We start from the raw sequence: 14,014 nt of genomic DNA, 5'->3' as shown, positions 1-14,014 counted from the left end.
GCCATTTGTTTGTTCAGAAACAGGAGGAAGCAGGTTGGTTTGTCTTACAGAATGCTGCACTATTGGTTTTAGAGCAGGAGTCCACAATACCAGCACAGTGGGTCAGGACCAGTACCAGTCCTTGGTCTATTAGGAACCAGACCTCCACAGAAGGGGATGAGCTGCAGGCCAGTGAGTGAGGCTTCATCTGTGTTATAGCCTCTCCCCATCACTCTCTCATCACCCCCAGAAGGGCGAGTCTAGCTTGTTTTCCTGGAACTGTTTGTAGTTACATAACCTATGTTTAATAGAAAAAAAAAAAGTAGCTTAAATATTAATGATTATTTTCCTTTCTCAGTGCTCAGAATGGTGAGTTGGTGTCCTAGCAGTCTATCACACTGACAAATTGGATGTTTTCTATTAACTTTTGGACACATTCACCCAGCTTAAAATTCAGTATGAAAAAACTAAGATCATGGGATCCAGCACCATCCTTCATGGCAAATAGAAGGAGAAGAAGTGGAAGCACTGACAGATTTCTTCATTTTAGCCTCTAAAACCACTGTGGATGGTGCCTGCAGCCACAAAATCAGAAGACATTAACTTCTTGGCAGGAAAGTTATGAGAAACATATGCAGTGTGTTGAGAAGCAGAAACATCATCCTGTGCAACAAACTGGTAGATGTTTGGCCTATTCATTTGGATTCCTAAACATTCTGCCCAGTCCCCACTGGTCTTTGAAGTCCCCCACTTTTCTGGTCCTTCACGATTCCAAAGATTATTTTGTGCATTTCTTTATCCAGTCCTGAAATCAGCCATCTCTTTAAGATCGTCTGATGGGAAATGTATTTAGAAGCTACACGTTAGACCTCAGAATAGTCACTGTCATCAAGTTGTCACTGCTTCTAGGCTTTACAGTGGTCGGAGGTGGAAGTACACATTTTCCTTAAAATTAAAATAAAAAGGTATACAGTTAGTTGGTACAAACTTATGCTTTCAGTTCAAGATTTAAGACGGCAGGGTTTGAATTAAACTTCTTTATGTTATGTGTGAACCTCTTTTTCTAGCCACTGAAAGGCTTACATCAAAACATTAGTTTTAATTATCATCTTGCTTTTACCTGTTAACATACATGCGATTCTGTCACAATAACAGAAACAATACGAGGAACAATAAGCTCATGTCCATCGACTTGGTGATGCTATCCAAACATTTCATCATCTGTCTTCCGCTTCTCCTCTTGCCTTCAATCTTTCCTAATATCAGGCTCTTTTCCATTGAGTCAGCATGTTTATTATTCATTGAGTCTCTTTAAAAATCAACCAACATGAATTCAATTCTTCTCTGTCCCCAGTGCACTCCCAACTCTAGGCCAGAAACAAAAAACTGCAGAGACTGAAGGCTGATTCCAGCACATCGCTGTGGAGATTATGTTCCCACTTTTTTTTCGGGAAAATAAAATTAGTTGCTAACATTAAAATAAGTATATTATACATAATTATCCAAAATTCCGATTCTCTTCAAAACATGGCCAACTGGCCTGCTTTCCAGAATGGGTGAAGTGGAGGAAAGGCTGCTCCCAGAGGTAAGGCCTGTACTGCCTAGATTCCAACAATGCCACCTAGTCCTAGTATCATATCTCCTGCCTCCTGGGGCCATGACTTTGTGAGAACTAGACTTCTAGCTCTCTTAAGATAAAGACTACTTTTGTCTTGATCAACTTTGACTTTGAAGCCTTTAACCCAGAACCAAGCACACAGTTCTTCCTTGTACAGTTGTTGGATGATATACAATATCTTGTGGATGCATATGACATTTCTTCCAATACAGAAACCATGCAATTGAAGTACTGCTCTGCCCTAAATCTTTGATGTAGCCTGGCATCATAGGTGCCCCTGATGTTTGCCATTAGACCCACTACCTAAAGCCAGTTGTATATCCCTGGGCTGTCCCTGACGTCTTCACTTTGCTATTTGACATCTCATATCCTAGCAATCTCCTCTCCAACGAAGACAGCAATGCATATCTCACGAAGTGGCTAGGGAGATGACATGAAACCACACCTGTCGAGCATGGCCCCAAATATCCATTTTCATGATGTTAGCAGTTTTTTTCTCCAAGAAGGCAAGGTTTTCCGTCTTCTTAGATATCCATGTAGATCAGTTTGATTTTCCAGCCAAGATTCAAGGAAGAGATTACAGTTCAATTATCTGTATTCTGAAAAGCTTCAAAGTCCATTCATCAAGGACACTGATAAAGGTAAAGTTTTTATTGAGACCTTTGTATTTTTTTCAGATCTTTTAGTGGCCTGAAGGGGAAAACTAGAGTAGGTCAGAGCATATATAACTAGGGGCTCCTGGTCACCACTACATGCTAAGAACCCAAACTTCCCTGAGTACTTGGAGCTGGGAAAGAATCATGAAGTGGCTTGTGCTCCTCGGGCTGGTGGCCTTCTCAGAGTGCATAGTCAAGTAAGTATGGAGACTGTATGTTACATTATATTCCTTTCTCGGATTTTTTCTTTTCATCTGATTATTCTTCCAACCATCAGGTTTAGAAGGGAAAGGAATATTATGGTAAGAGTCTTAAAGTTCAACTCTGACTTATTGTTAAGTAACTTGCTATAGGAACTGTGGATTCCAAGATCTTGGTATAGATTTGGGTTGCACAGATCTTGGGGTCCAGTCATGTCATGACCTGTTGAAAATACAACTCCTTCCTACTGTTCAGTACACAGTCTATGCAGATGTTGATGTGGTCCTGTGGAATAGCACTTTTCTACATTTTGTTCAACATGTCCTCTTTTTGCCCTGTCTATTTCAGTGTGTATATGCCCATGTCTGCATCTCTGTATCACTGTCATTTATCTCTCCATCTCTTTGGAAGTCACTGGGAATGGATTTCTCTTTGTATTATTTGCTTTTAATTTTTCATTTGACTCTTCCTTCCTTCTCAAGCCTCTGAATTTCCCTTACTTGTTCCCGATATCTTGGACTCTTCTCTCAACTCTCTCTTCTCTTTCAATTTGGAGAAAGATACACTGTCTTATATCTAACAAGCAGTGTTACCACAGCCAACTCAGAAACCTCTTGCATTTCAAATTTCTCCCTTGTAAAAGAGAATAAGAGTCTTCCTTCCTTGAAGTCCTTTGAGAAGGAATGAGTGGGATGGCAACAGCAATGCTAATGGCTGTCATTGTTGACACTTCCTATTTATCAGGTACCTTATATCGATCACTTCACTTATCCCCAAGATATTCTATTTGAAGGGTTTGTACTGTTACATTCCACCAATTTGCCGAAGGGGACACTGAGACACCACCTGGTCATATGGCTTACCCAATATTGCAGAAAAGAACCTGTATACAAATATATGTCTTGGCCATAGTATATGCATAAAATTCTGATAATAATGTGCCTCATAAAAATGATTAGAAAACACACAGGGCCATTACAATGACAGTTATACCTTAACACTGACAGCTAATTGTGGCATCTTGTTTGTTTTCTTGTCAAATGCTCGGTGAAAGAATACCTCTAAGGAGAGTGAAGACCATGAGAAAAACCCTCAGTGGAAAAAACATGCTGAACAATTTCCTGAAGGAGCATGCTTACAGACTGTCCCAGATTTCTTTTCGTGGCTCAAATCTAACTATTCACCCACTGAGAAACATCAGAAATGTGAGTATTTTGGAAGGATGGTGCTCCACAGCGCCCCCTGGTACTCTAGTTTAGCATGGGGCTCATCTGGAGGTGCCAAGTGGGATGTTGGGGTTGGGGTTCCTGCAGGAGGCCGAGACACTGGAAAACAGGGACCCCAACCAGAGGAGAAGGCACTCTCATCCTCAACTGTTGGTCTTTGTGACTGGACCTGGCAACTACCAGGTGGCAGGTAAATATCCATTTCTGTGTCAAACATGTGTCATTAGTTTGAGGGTGATTGTTCCTTCTGAACTAAGTGAGCACCTCAGTTACAGTTGAAGAGTGAACCATCACTGATCAAACTTCAGAACCAACTGCAAAGCAATTGTGAATCCCCAGGTAGAGGAATTCAGTTTCCACAGATGTAAGAACGACAGCAGGAAAAAGTTACTGAACCTGTATTATGTGTATGGTCATAAGAATCTAACACAGTGCTTACAGTTTTTAGATTAGAAAAAGGCTTATTTTGTCTTCAAAAATGCCCATGCCAGCCTGAGAGATAGGCAAAGAGTAAATACATGTCAAATGAAAGGGTCACCTGTGTGGTGTTGATTGGATGTGGTCTGAGTATAGAGGGAGTGGTGAGGGTTGATCAAGAAGGATCTCCTGGAAAAGGGGGTGCCAAGGATTGGTTTGAAGAGAGACTACAGAGCATCTCAGATGAAGGAACCAGGACTTCCCTGAGTGTCCAGCGGTCCCGGAGGCCCACTGGTTATGCCTCTGGGCTTCCCATGCAGGAGATACCACTTCAATGCTTGGTCATAGAGTCAATATTCTGCATACAATGTAGCACAGGAAAATAATATATCAAATGCAGATACCTCTGTGACCAAAGTCTGTGAGCTGCACGGTGGTTAGAAAGTGGTCTCAAGAGATATGTGACACCCAGAGGGAGGCATCAGTGTGGGAATAGAGGGTAGCCAGATCTGCACTAACCCCCTCCCTCCTTCTCCCTGTAGTTGGTCTACATGGGTAACATCACCATTGGAACACCCCCTCAGGAATTCCAGGTTGTCTTTGACACAGGCTCATCTGATTTGTGGGTGCCCTCTGACTTTTGCACCAGTCCAGCCTGTTGTGAGTAGAGAAACCCCATACCTGGACCATCCTTCACTTGCCCTGCCGCCTTGTTTTCCACCCTTGGCACCTGATGACACTCATCTCTTGTATCTGCAGCTACAAAGATTATGTTCAGACATCTTCAGTCTTCCACCTTCCGGCCTACCAATAAGACCTTCAGGATCGCCTATGAATCTGGGAGAATGAAAGGAGTTGTTGCTCGTGACACAGTTCGGGTAACAGTGTAAAAAATGCTGAGTTAAGACTGGATATGAGGTGACCACTGCTTGCAAAACATGCAGGACCATCTGGCAGGACACTTCCTAGTCTAACTCCAATAGATATTGGCCATCTTATCCACAGGATTATGTCTCTGGGGTGGCAGTGCCCATGGTGACACATGAGCAAACAAATTAGCTAACCCAGAGAGTGGCTTGCGGTGTGGACTTGTAGCTTTTATGCCCATGAGCAGTTCAAGGTTCATTTAGCTGGGAGCGAAAAGGGATAAAAGAACCCACATTTATATTAACAGACTGTTCCCGCCGCTTTCCGCTGACAACAGGTTTAATTTTGCAACAACTCCGCACAGCAGTTAGTCTGATTAGCTCATGAGACATATAAGGAAACTGAGGTCCAGACAGCAAGGGAGCACACATGCGGTAAATGGTGGAGTTAGGCTGACTTTTCAGGACTGAAGTTGCTGTGGGGTGTTTGGGGACAGGATAAAACTGATCTGCGGACCCTGGGGCCAGTCAAGGGCTTCAGGTGTCCAGAGTGGGAAACTGGAGGCCTGAGAATTCAAGGAGCCTGATAAATGAGTTCTCACTCAAGAGGACCCTTGAGAGTCTAATAAACCTATGGCTTGTCGCTCCCAAAATACTTGAGTAGTTCCCCTCTCTTTCTTTCTCTCTCATACACACTCACAGAAATATACGTACATCCCCAAAAATGAATTCCCCAGGCAGTAATTTCATAGAACCCTGCAAGCAAGATTGTGTTTTTGGCTTCTGTCGTCCTGGACAGATGTAGAATCCACAGTAGTTAAAGAGAATTCAGTACATTCCTGTAATTAGGTCCTGTAATGATGCCAAAGAGAAGGCTATCTTGCTCTCGATTGTGTTGTCCATAAGGTGGCACCAATGGGACCTGGCCTTACTCTTGGTTACCCCACCTGTACAGAAACCACAAGACAAATTTGACTCACTCAAGTGGTGTTTTTCAGAGGGGCAGATGTTTTAAAATTCACAGCCTCTCTCAAATGGAACCCAAGTTCCCCTTCCACCTTGCTCTAACCATCTGTGGGCAACCAAAGACAGAGCCCAGCCTCAGTTCTTCTCTAAGGATCTAATGGCAATGCACCCCAGCCCAGTCCTAGCCCCACTTTATGTATCTGTAAGTGGGAACACTCTTCTCTCCCACAGATTGGGGACCTTGTAAGTACTGACCAGCCGTTCGGTCTAAGCGTGGCAGAATACGGGTTGGGGCGCTGGAGATTTGATGGCGTCTTGGGCTTGAACTACCCCAACCTATCCCGCTCAGGGGCCATCCCCATCTTTGACAAGCTGAAGAATGAAGGTGCCATTTCTGAGCCTGTTTTTGCCTTCTACTTGAGCAAGTAAGTCTGAGATGGACAATTTCTTTTTCCAAGTTAGGTGTAAGATGCTTTCAGTTGCACAAGAATTATGGAATACTTTAAAAAGAAGTATCCTGAGAGTAATATAACCAAGGATAACTATGGCCCCAGGGCCCTACCTGGCTTTAGCACTGGCTTTTATATATAAAATTATTTTGGAACACAACCCTACTCCTGGGCTAAAGACCAGTAACTTGGTGTAGCTGGGTGAGTTATGAGGGAGGATAATGGAAGGCAACAGGAAACAAGCTGGAGGAAAAAGCAATACAATTTGCTTATGAATTTCATAAGTAAGGAAGGAGAAGGATGGTGGACATCTTTCCTTCCTCATTGGCACTTCACTGGGAGCCCTGGATCAGCCAGCGAGAAATGAAAGTGTGTGACACAAAAGTGTGGGACGCCTTGTTCAAGAAATATTAGGCATTTCAATACAGGGAGAGCAGAGGTGGGGTCCCTTCTGAGTGTGGGGCCCTTTGGACATTGGAGGTCACAGGCCAGTAGAGCCAACTCTGGGTGACCTGAACCCATACCCTTAGAACTCCCAGGCCTTGATTTTCTTGAAAAATGACAATGTGGACACGGGGAAAGCCAAATACTTCAGCACCAAATCCTCTGAGGGTGTCTGAGCACTCAGGTCGCTGGAGGTCCAGGGCTTCTTCAGAAGACATAGTTGGTGGAGCTCAGACAAGTGATTCGGCTTCTAACCTCCTCTGTGCCGCTCATGAGACAGTAACAGACCTCAGTCTGGATCTCTATCTCTCCTGGACACTATTTCTGCATCTGTACATGGGGACCTCATTAGGGCCTTGATGGGTGGACAAGCACAACTCTCAGACAGTGCTGTTGTTGCTGTCCTCTAAGGATCCCATCCTCACTTCTCTCTACAGAGACAAGCAGGAGGGCAGTGTGGTGATGTTTGGTGGGGTGGACCACCGCTACTACAAGGGAGAGCTCAACTGGGTACCATTGATCCAAGCAGGCGACTGGAGTGTACACATGGACCGGTAAGCCTCTCCTCTGAGGGTCAGCCCAAGTGGTGCTCCCGCTAATGTACATGGACACAGGCAGACATACACAAATGCATTCTCAGACACACAGTCACACAGACATATACTCCACCCACAACGACACAGACAGACACACAGACACTTGGAAACGTACAAGCAGACACATATAAACCTACACAGATACATATGAAAGTATGCATAGCTACTCAGAGACACACAAGCACTCACAGAGACACATACAAACACACATACAAACAAAGACACAAGCACATAGATACACAAACAACTTATGGGGTCATAATGCCCAGGCCTTCTGAGGAAGGCTCTGACCAGGGTCCTAAAAGGGTCCAGAGAGGTCTGCGCAGCTGGGAGACGGCTGCACCCACTGCCCTTTGAGGTGGGGAGCGTGGTTAGAAGACTCTACAGTGTGGTGAACAGAGGATCAGGGAGAATTTCACCAGCCTGAACAGAGTTACGATAAGATGACCAACTGTCCAGGGCTACCAATATAGGAAGTTCTAAGTACAGATAAAGGTCATTTTAAAAACAAGGACAGTCCTGAGAAAATGGGGAAAACTGGTCTTCTTAGGGAACAGCTATCCAGCAGTGGAGAGAGGTTGCCTGCAGTCTTAAGACGAGAAAGCAACTGAAAAAAAGACACACCAAGTTTTGGGCACACAGTGTAACAGGCGCTATTACAGAGAATCAGGAAGGTGGGATCCAGGAGTGACCTGAGGACAAGAGGCATAATTGATAGGATTCTGTGTGATACCCTCATGTAAAATCTTACCTTTCTTTGGATTTTCTGTGGGCTAGTCATTTATTTCCTGGCCAAGGTTTCAGGGTCTGAGCTGGTTGTAGTAGCAGTGCTGGGAGACACCCTCTCCCAGAGGAGTCCCTTTCTCCCCATACTGTAGGAATCTGCTGCCCCTGCAAATCTCCATCTTCACTCTGTGTGCAACCCGTTATTTGTTCCCCACCAGATACAGCTCTTTTGAGGTTTCTTATTGTTTTCTCAGTCTTCATTCCCTCATTGAACAGATAAGCATTCGGCATCCACTGTGTGTCAGGCACTTTTGGGAGGCAATGAAAGGTTGTTTTTGAATCATGCAAAGACGCCGGAATTCTTGGCCCTGAAGAAGAATTCAATCTGGGGCCATAGACAAGGATTGATCACTCAGAGCATTTGTGTAATAAAGTTTTATTAAAGTATAAAATAGATAGAGAAAGCTTCTGACATAGGCATCAGAAGGGGGCAGAAAGAGAGCCCCGCTGCTAGTCTTCACCTGGATGTTACATAGTCACTAGCATTCTGTTAATGAAAGAAAGGAATGTCTTAAAACTCAGAATGGCACCAGGCCCCTCACCCATAAGATGCATTTTGGGATAATCTTGGCACCAAATGGTTCATCCTGGACCATAAAATGATTAACTTGAATCTTGAAGAAGGGCAGATCACCATACAAATAGTTTCATTTACATAGATTACAGGAGCAATATCTGAGTATAACATGCTGGCTTGTCAAGTAGGTTCTGAGCCAAAAGGCAGAACCAACTTGAAGACAGAGTTTGGGGTAAATGTATGGTACATTAGCACAGCTTAAGATAAACTTTTCCATAAGAAAATGCATTGGTTATCTCTAGGTTTGAGAATAGTTAACTTCAGGTGAAACCGGGTGTCATTATGGCAACACAGTATTTTAAGAGAAAACTCCTTTTAAATTTGTATAGAGAAGGAAAAAAAAATATCGCTAGTTTGTTTCCTCCTGCCCCTTAAGAGAGATAAAATTGCCTGACACTTGCAGGCTACTTCCTCCGTTTGGAGACCCCTGGCCTTCCTGCCTGTTACCCTCTCAATAAGAAGAATAAAACTCTCCCTAACATCTAAGAAGGCAGATGTACACGAAGTGACTCGCCCAGATAGTGAATTGTGACTTTGGTACATGCTAGACTTGAGGAGGAGAAGGCAATGGCAACCCACTAAAGTACTTTGCCTGGAACATCCCAGGGACGGCAGAGCCTGGTGGGCTGCTCTCTATGAGGTCACACAGAGTCGGACATGACTGAAGTGAATTAGCAGCAGCAGCAGCAGCAGCAGTCATGAGGAAGGGTCTACAGAGAGTGACCAAGACAGGAGATTGATAAACACCAGGGGAAAGACTTCCCGAAAACAATACAATTAAGTGGGAATCTGGAAGATGAGAAGAAATTTGCTAGTCAAAGGGGAGTGGAGTCTTCTAGGAAGGAAGACCAGCTTGTGTCAAGGTACAAAAGATCCTGGTGTATTCAACTACTACATTTGAGGATGTCAGGAAAGTGTTATGTCGAGAGCAGAGGAAAAGAGGGAAAGATACGAGGGGCTGTTTAGGAGACAGTCGGGAAGGGGGCAACTCTGGGGAAACTCAGAGTGACCTTGATGCTCTCTTTCTTCCATTGTCTCTCAGCATCATCATGAAAAGAGAGGTTATTGCTTGTTCTGATGGCTGCTTGGCCCTTGTGGACACTGGGACAACACTTATCCAAGGCCCAGGAAGACTAGTCAATAAAATACAGAAGCTGATTGGCGCCAAGCTTCGGGGTTCCAAGGTGAAGGGTTTTGCCCCAGGGTCACTCCCAGTCTCCACACACAAGGATCACCATACTCAACCTCTCACTTTCTCTCTCTAACAGCACTACGTTTCGTGTTCTGTGGTCAATACCCTGCCCTCTATTATCTTCACCATCAAAGGCATCAACTACCCAGTGCCAGCTCAAGCTTACATCCTCAAGGTGAGGGGAAAATACTGACGGTTGGTTCTCAAACTGGAATTGACAGGAACCCTCGGGCTGCTGCTGGGAGGAGGGCGCCCTCTGGAGGCCATGTCACACCATTGCAGATGCTGCTGAGCCCTTTGGCTGGGCCTGTGCCTCCCACAAATCCAATCACTTGAGAGAAAAGGGCTGTGTGGGACAGCGATCTTCCTGGAAAAGTGTGGAGAGGCCACACCATATGGAATAGTGGGAGTCAGGGAGAGGGGAATACTAACGTCCTCAGTCCCCAAAGAGCTTCAATTCAATCTGAACCCTCAGGTGCATGAATATGAAATTCAGCTCTAGCAGTCCCTGAAATAGGCCATGTTACAAAGAGAATGGCTGGGGACAGTCCCAGTGTGATGTCCCAGCATAAGTTAACAGTCTGCCTTCCCTTCTCAAGATTTTTCTGGTCTGGATGATAAATTACATGGTCAGCCTAGTCCTCGCCTGCATCTTCCCCTTGCTCTGGACAGGTGCCTCCTTTGTCAATTGGGATAGCCAACCTCTCTGTCGGGAGGTTGGATAATAATGTGTATAAAGGGTGCATAGTGACTGCTCAGCCCCAGCACAGGGTGGAGGCTTCCTGTCAGCTCCCTGCGAGAGTTCATAGCAGGCTGATGGACTCAAAGAAGGCTTTGAGGAAGAGAGGGAATTTCAGGAATTCTAAAATGACAAACTCATTGAGCCATTTTGAGGGTTGCTTGGTTCTAGGCAAAAGTGCACTGGATTCTATGCAAATGTCATCTCAAGATGGTCTGCACTAAGGCACTGGGGACTTACTAGGGCTGATGAGGGCTACAGACTGACCAGTGGGGATGGGGAACCAGAGTACATTACCCACACAAGCCTGGAGTGGCCAAAGAGGGTGAGTGTGGGCCAAAGGAGGCTTCTCAGAGTTTCTGAGTTAAGTGTTCAAGAACATGTTGTGGGCACTGCTCTATTTAAAATGGATAACCAACATCGAGGTACTTTGTAGCAGAAGGAACTCCACTCAGTTATATGACAGCCTGGATGGGAGGGGTGTCTTTGGGACCAGGATACCCGGATACACATGGTTGAGTCCCTCTACTGTCCACCTGAGACTCAGAATATTGTTAGTCAGCTATACTCCAATACAAAACAAAGTTTTTTAATAAAGTATGGATTGTGGGGATTCAGGAGGAGAATCAGCATTCTCTGCAGAGTAAACAAGGAGCAGGAGTCAGAAGGAAGAAACAGGGAGTGAGGGGAACTATGGACACATTTGTTCTTTTCTAAATAATTATTTTGAAGTGTGGATAATCTTCAGTGTTGCATTAAGTTCTACTGAACAACAATGTGACTCAGTATACACATAAAATATTTTTTTTTCTTATTCTTTTTCATGTGGTTTATCACTGAATATTGAATATATACCTGACATTCTACAATAGGACTTTGTTGTTTTTCGTTCCTCTGTTTCCCCACTCCCAGTCCTTCACTCACCACACCCTTCCTCATAACAACCTCACGTCTTGGCCCTTTTTGGTTTTGGATGAACTGTCATACACCCTGCTGCTGAGAAAACCCCTTGATACTTACTAAAAGAGGGAAATAAAACAAATAATTTTGCTAGGTATGGATATTGGGGGGAGTCACCGGTAAGGACTCATGCTGACTGGTGTGTGTCTCTGACTTCCCCAGGATTCTAGAGGCTACTGCTATACTGCCTTTAAAGAGAAAAGGGGATCTACAGAGAGCTGGTTACTCGGTGACGTCTTTCTGAGGGTGTATTTCTCGGTCTTTGATCGAGGAAATGACAGGATTGGCCTGGCACCGGCAGTGTAATTGCTTGGAGTGCTTCAGGAATCAGTAAGGCCTCTCCTAACACTCACTCACACTAGGGCAGTCCTGCCCAGGATGCTGGTGAACTGTATTTGGTGGTCTGTATACCCTATGCTCAGTAAAGAATAAAGTTTCACTCTTAATGGTGCTGAAACAAATGTTGCCTCTGTTTGTGTCTGGATGTGAAGGATCTAGAGCCAAATCTGAATCAAAATTGAGAGGAGCCCCACTCCAACTGGCTTCAAGGAAAGGGGAGACTAATTGAAATGATTCTGGGAATCCAGGATACAAGAATCAGAGCAAATACAAAGGTCTCAGTGACTGGACCCAAGAAATCAGAAGTCATCAATTCTCTTTCACCCTCGCTATTTCCCTTCTGTCTGGTTTGATGGTCTTAGCCTGGCAACATTTTTCCTTAAGGCTTCTACACCTAGTGAGGGAGTTCAAGCTACCTCCCTAGAGTTTTAAATCTCAAAGGCATTACCTAGCAAGGAAAAAAAGTTTTCAGGCATCAGAATTCAAGGGTGTTCTCTGAATGACCCACTTCAGTTCACATGTATAGCCCTAGATCAGCCATCCTGGCAGGGACATGGGGTCTTATGACTGGCTTTACATGATCTTTGGCCCTGACTCAGCAGCACACATAATGTTAATTTCCTCCAGAACCACATGACTGAAGCTGGGGAGAGGCAGCCCCAAGGATAGTTACTGGCAGATGGTCTAGGCCCTGGAAGAGATTGTGATGACCCAAAAACTCCACCACCTCCTCATTCAGAGGAATTCTAAGGGGTAATGAAATAGACTCTCTTCATCCCATCTCAGACAAACTTATCACTGGGCTTGTCCTCTAGGGGATTTTTGGGTGAGGTGCTTCATGCAGAGATGGTTCCCTCTTGTTCTCACACCCCAGTCATCAGCTCTCTGCCACATATGCCTGCCCTGTCCTTTCCAGTTTACTTGGTAAGTGGTGGCCCCAGTGGATCCCTGAGCCATCTCCCTCCTCCAGGGCCCGGAATGCCCCTTCCTTGGCCTCTAATGCTGCTGGGGAGAATGCAATTCATGTATCGGGGGACCCAGGGTACACAGAGCCTTCAGTCTTTCTGAGCTTCCTCCAGGGATGGAGCTACAAACTATTTGCTTGGAGCTGCCATGGTTAGGCACCTTTGCAGTGGAAGCATCCGTTCTTTCCACCTGTACCCCTCTGTACATTCCTCAGCTAAGACAGCAGGGATCAGAGGTTTGTTTCCTTTCAGATTGACTGGTTTGATCTCCTTGCTTTATGAGAGACTCTCAAGAATCTTCTCAAGCACCGCAGTTCAAGAGTTCAATTCTTTGGCATTCACCCTTTCGTATGGCCCAGATCACTCCTCTGTATATGATTACTGGAAATATCATAGCTTTGACAATACAGACCTCTGTAGCAAAGTGAGTCTCGGCTTCTTAACACACTGTGCAGGTTTTTCAAAGCCTTTCTTCCTTCCAAGAAGCAAGTGTCTTTTAATTTGGGGCTGCAGTCAAGGTCCATTGTCGTTTTGGAGCTCAAGAAAATAAAATCTGCCACTGTTTCTATGGTTCCCTCATCTATATGCCATAATGTGGTGGGACTGGATGCCATGAATGTTGAGCATATTTTTGTGAATAGTTTTTTGAATGTCGAGTTTTAAGCCAGTTTTTGCGTCTCCTCTCCTCATCAAGAGGTTCTTTAGTTCTTCTTTGCTTTCTGCCATTAGGGCAGTGTCATCTTCATATCTGTGGATGTTGATATTTCTCCCAAAAATCTTTATTCCAGCTTGGGATTTATGCAGTCCATCATATCGAATGATGTATCCTATATAAATGTTAAATAACAAGAGTGAGAATGTATACCTTGTCACGCTTCTTTCCGAGTTTTAAATCTTTTAGTTGTTCAGTGTCTGATTCTAACTGCAGCTTTTTGACATACGTACAGAATTTCCAGGAGACAGGTAAGCTGACCTGTTACTCCCATTTCCTTAAGTATTTTCCAAAGTTTGTTGTGGTCCTTTATATGAAAGGCTTTA

The 14,014-nt window shown here is 44.5% G+C and overlaps 1 protein-coding gene across 1 annotated transcript; it reads left to right on the top strand.

Annotated features, from left to right (window-relative positions):
• The first annotated feature begins 2,349 nt into the window (after positions 1-2,349).
• LOC128068854 (pregnancy-associated glycoprotein 1-like) lies at positions 2,350-11,978 on the top strand. Its single transcript, XM_052662092.1, has 9 exons — positions 2,350-2,450; positions 3,509-3,659; positions 4,640-4,757; positions 4,857-4,975; positions 6,161-6,354; positions 7,260-7,376; positions 9,824-9,965; positions 10,050-10,148; positions 11,835-11,978. Exons 1-9 carry the CDS (start codon positions 2,350-2,352, stop codon positions 11,976-11,978), a joined length of 1,185 nt encoding a protein of 394 aa, XP_052518052.1.
• The last annotated feature ends 2,036 nt before the right edge of the window (positions 11,979-14,014 follow it).

This window comes from Budorcas taxicolor, chromosome 25, assembly GCF_023091745.1.
Source record: "Budorcas taxicolor isolate Tak-1 chromosome 25, Takin1.1, whole genome shotgun sequence".
Classification (NCBI taxonomy): Eukaryota; Metazoa; Chordata; class Mammalia; order Artiodactyla; family Bovidae; genus Budorcas; species Budorcas taxicolor.
This window is presented reverse-complemented; position numbering and strand designations above follow the sequence as displayed.

Bases quoted from the DNA above. Each gene is read 5' to 3' on its own strand.
- LOC128068854 (XM_052662092.1), top strand. From the start codon at position 2,350: ATGCTAAGAACCCAAACTTCCCTGAGTACTTGGAGCTGGGAAAGAATC. The intron at 6,355-7,259 runs GTAAGTCTGAGA...TTCTCTCTACAG, and splicing joins TTTGCCTTCTACTTGAGCAA to AGACAAGCAGGAGGGCAGTG. The intron at 9,966-10,049 runs GTGAAGGGTTTT...TCTCTCTAACAG, and splicing joins CCAAGCTTCGGGGTTCCAAG to CACTACGTTTCGTGTTCTGT.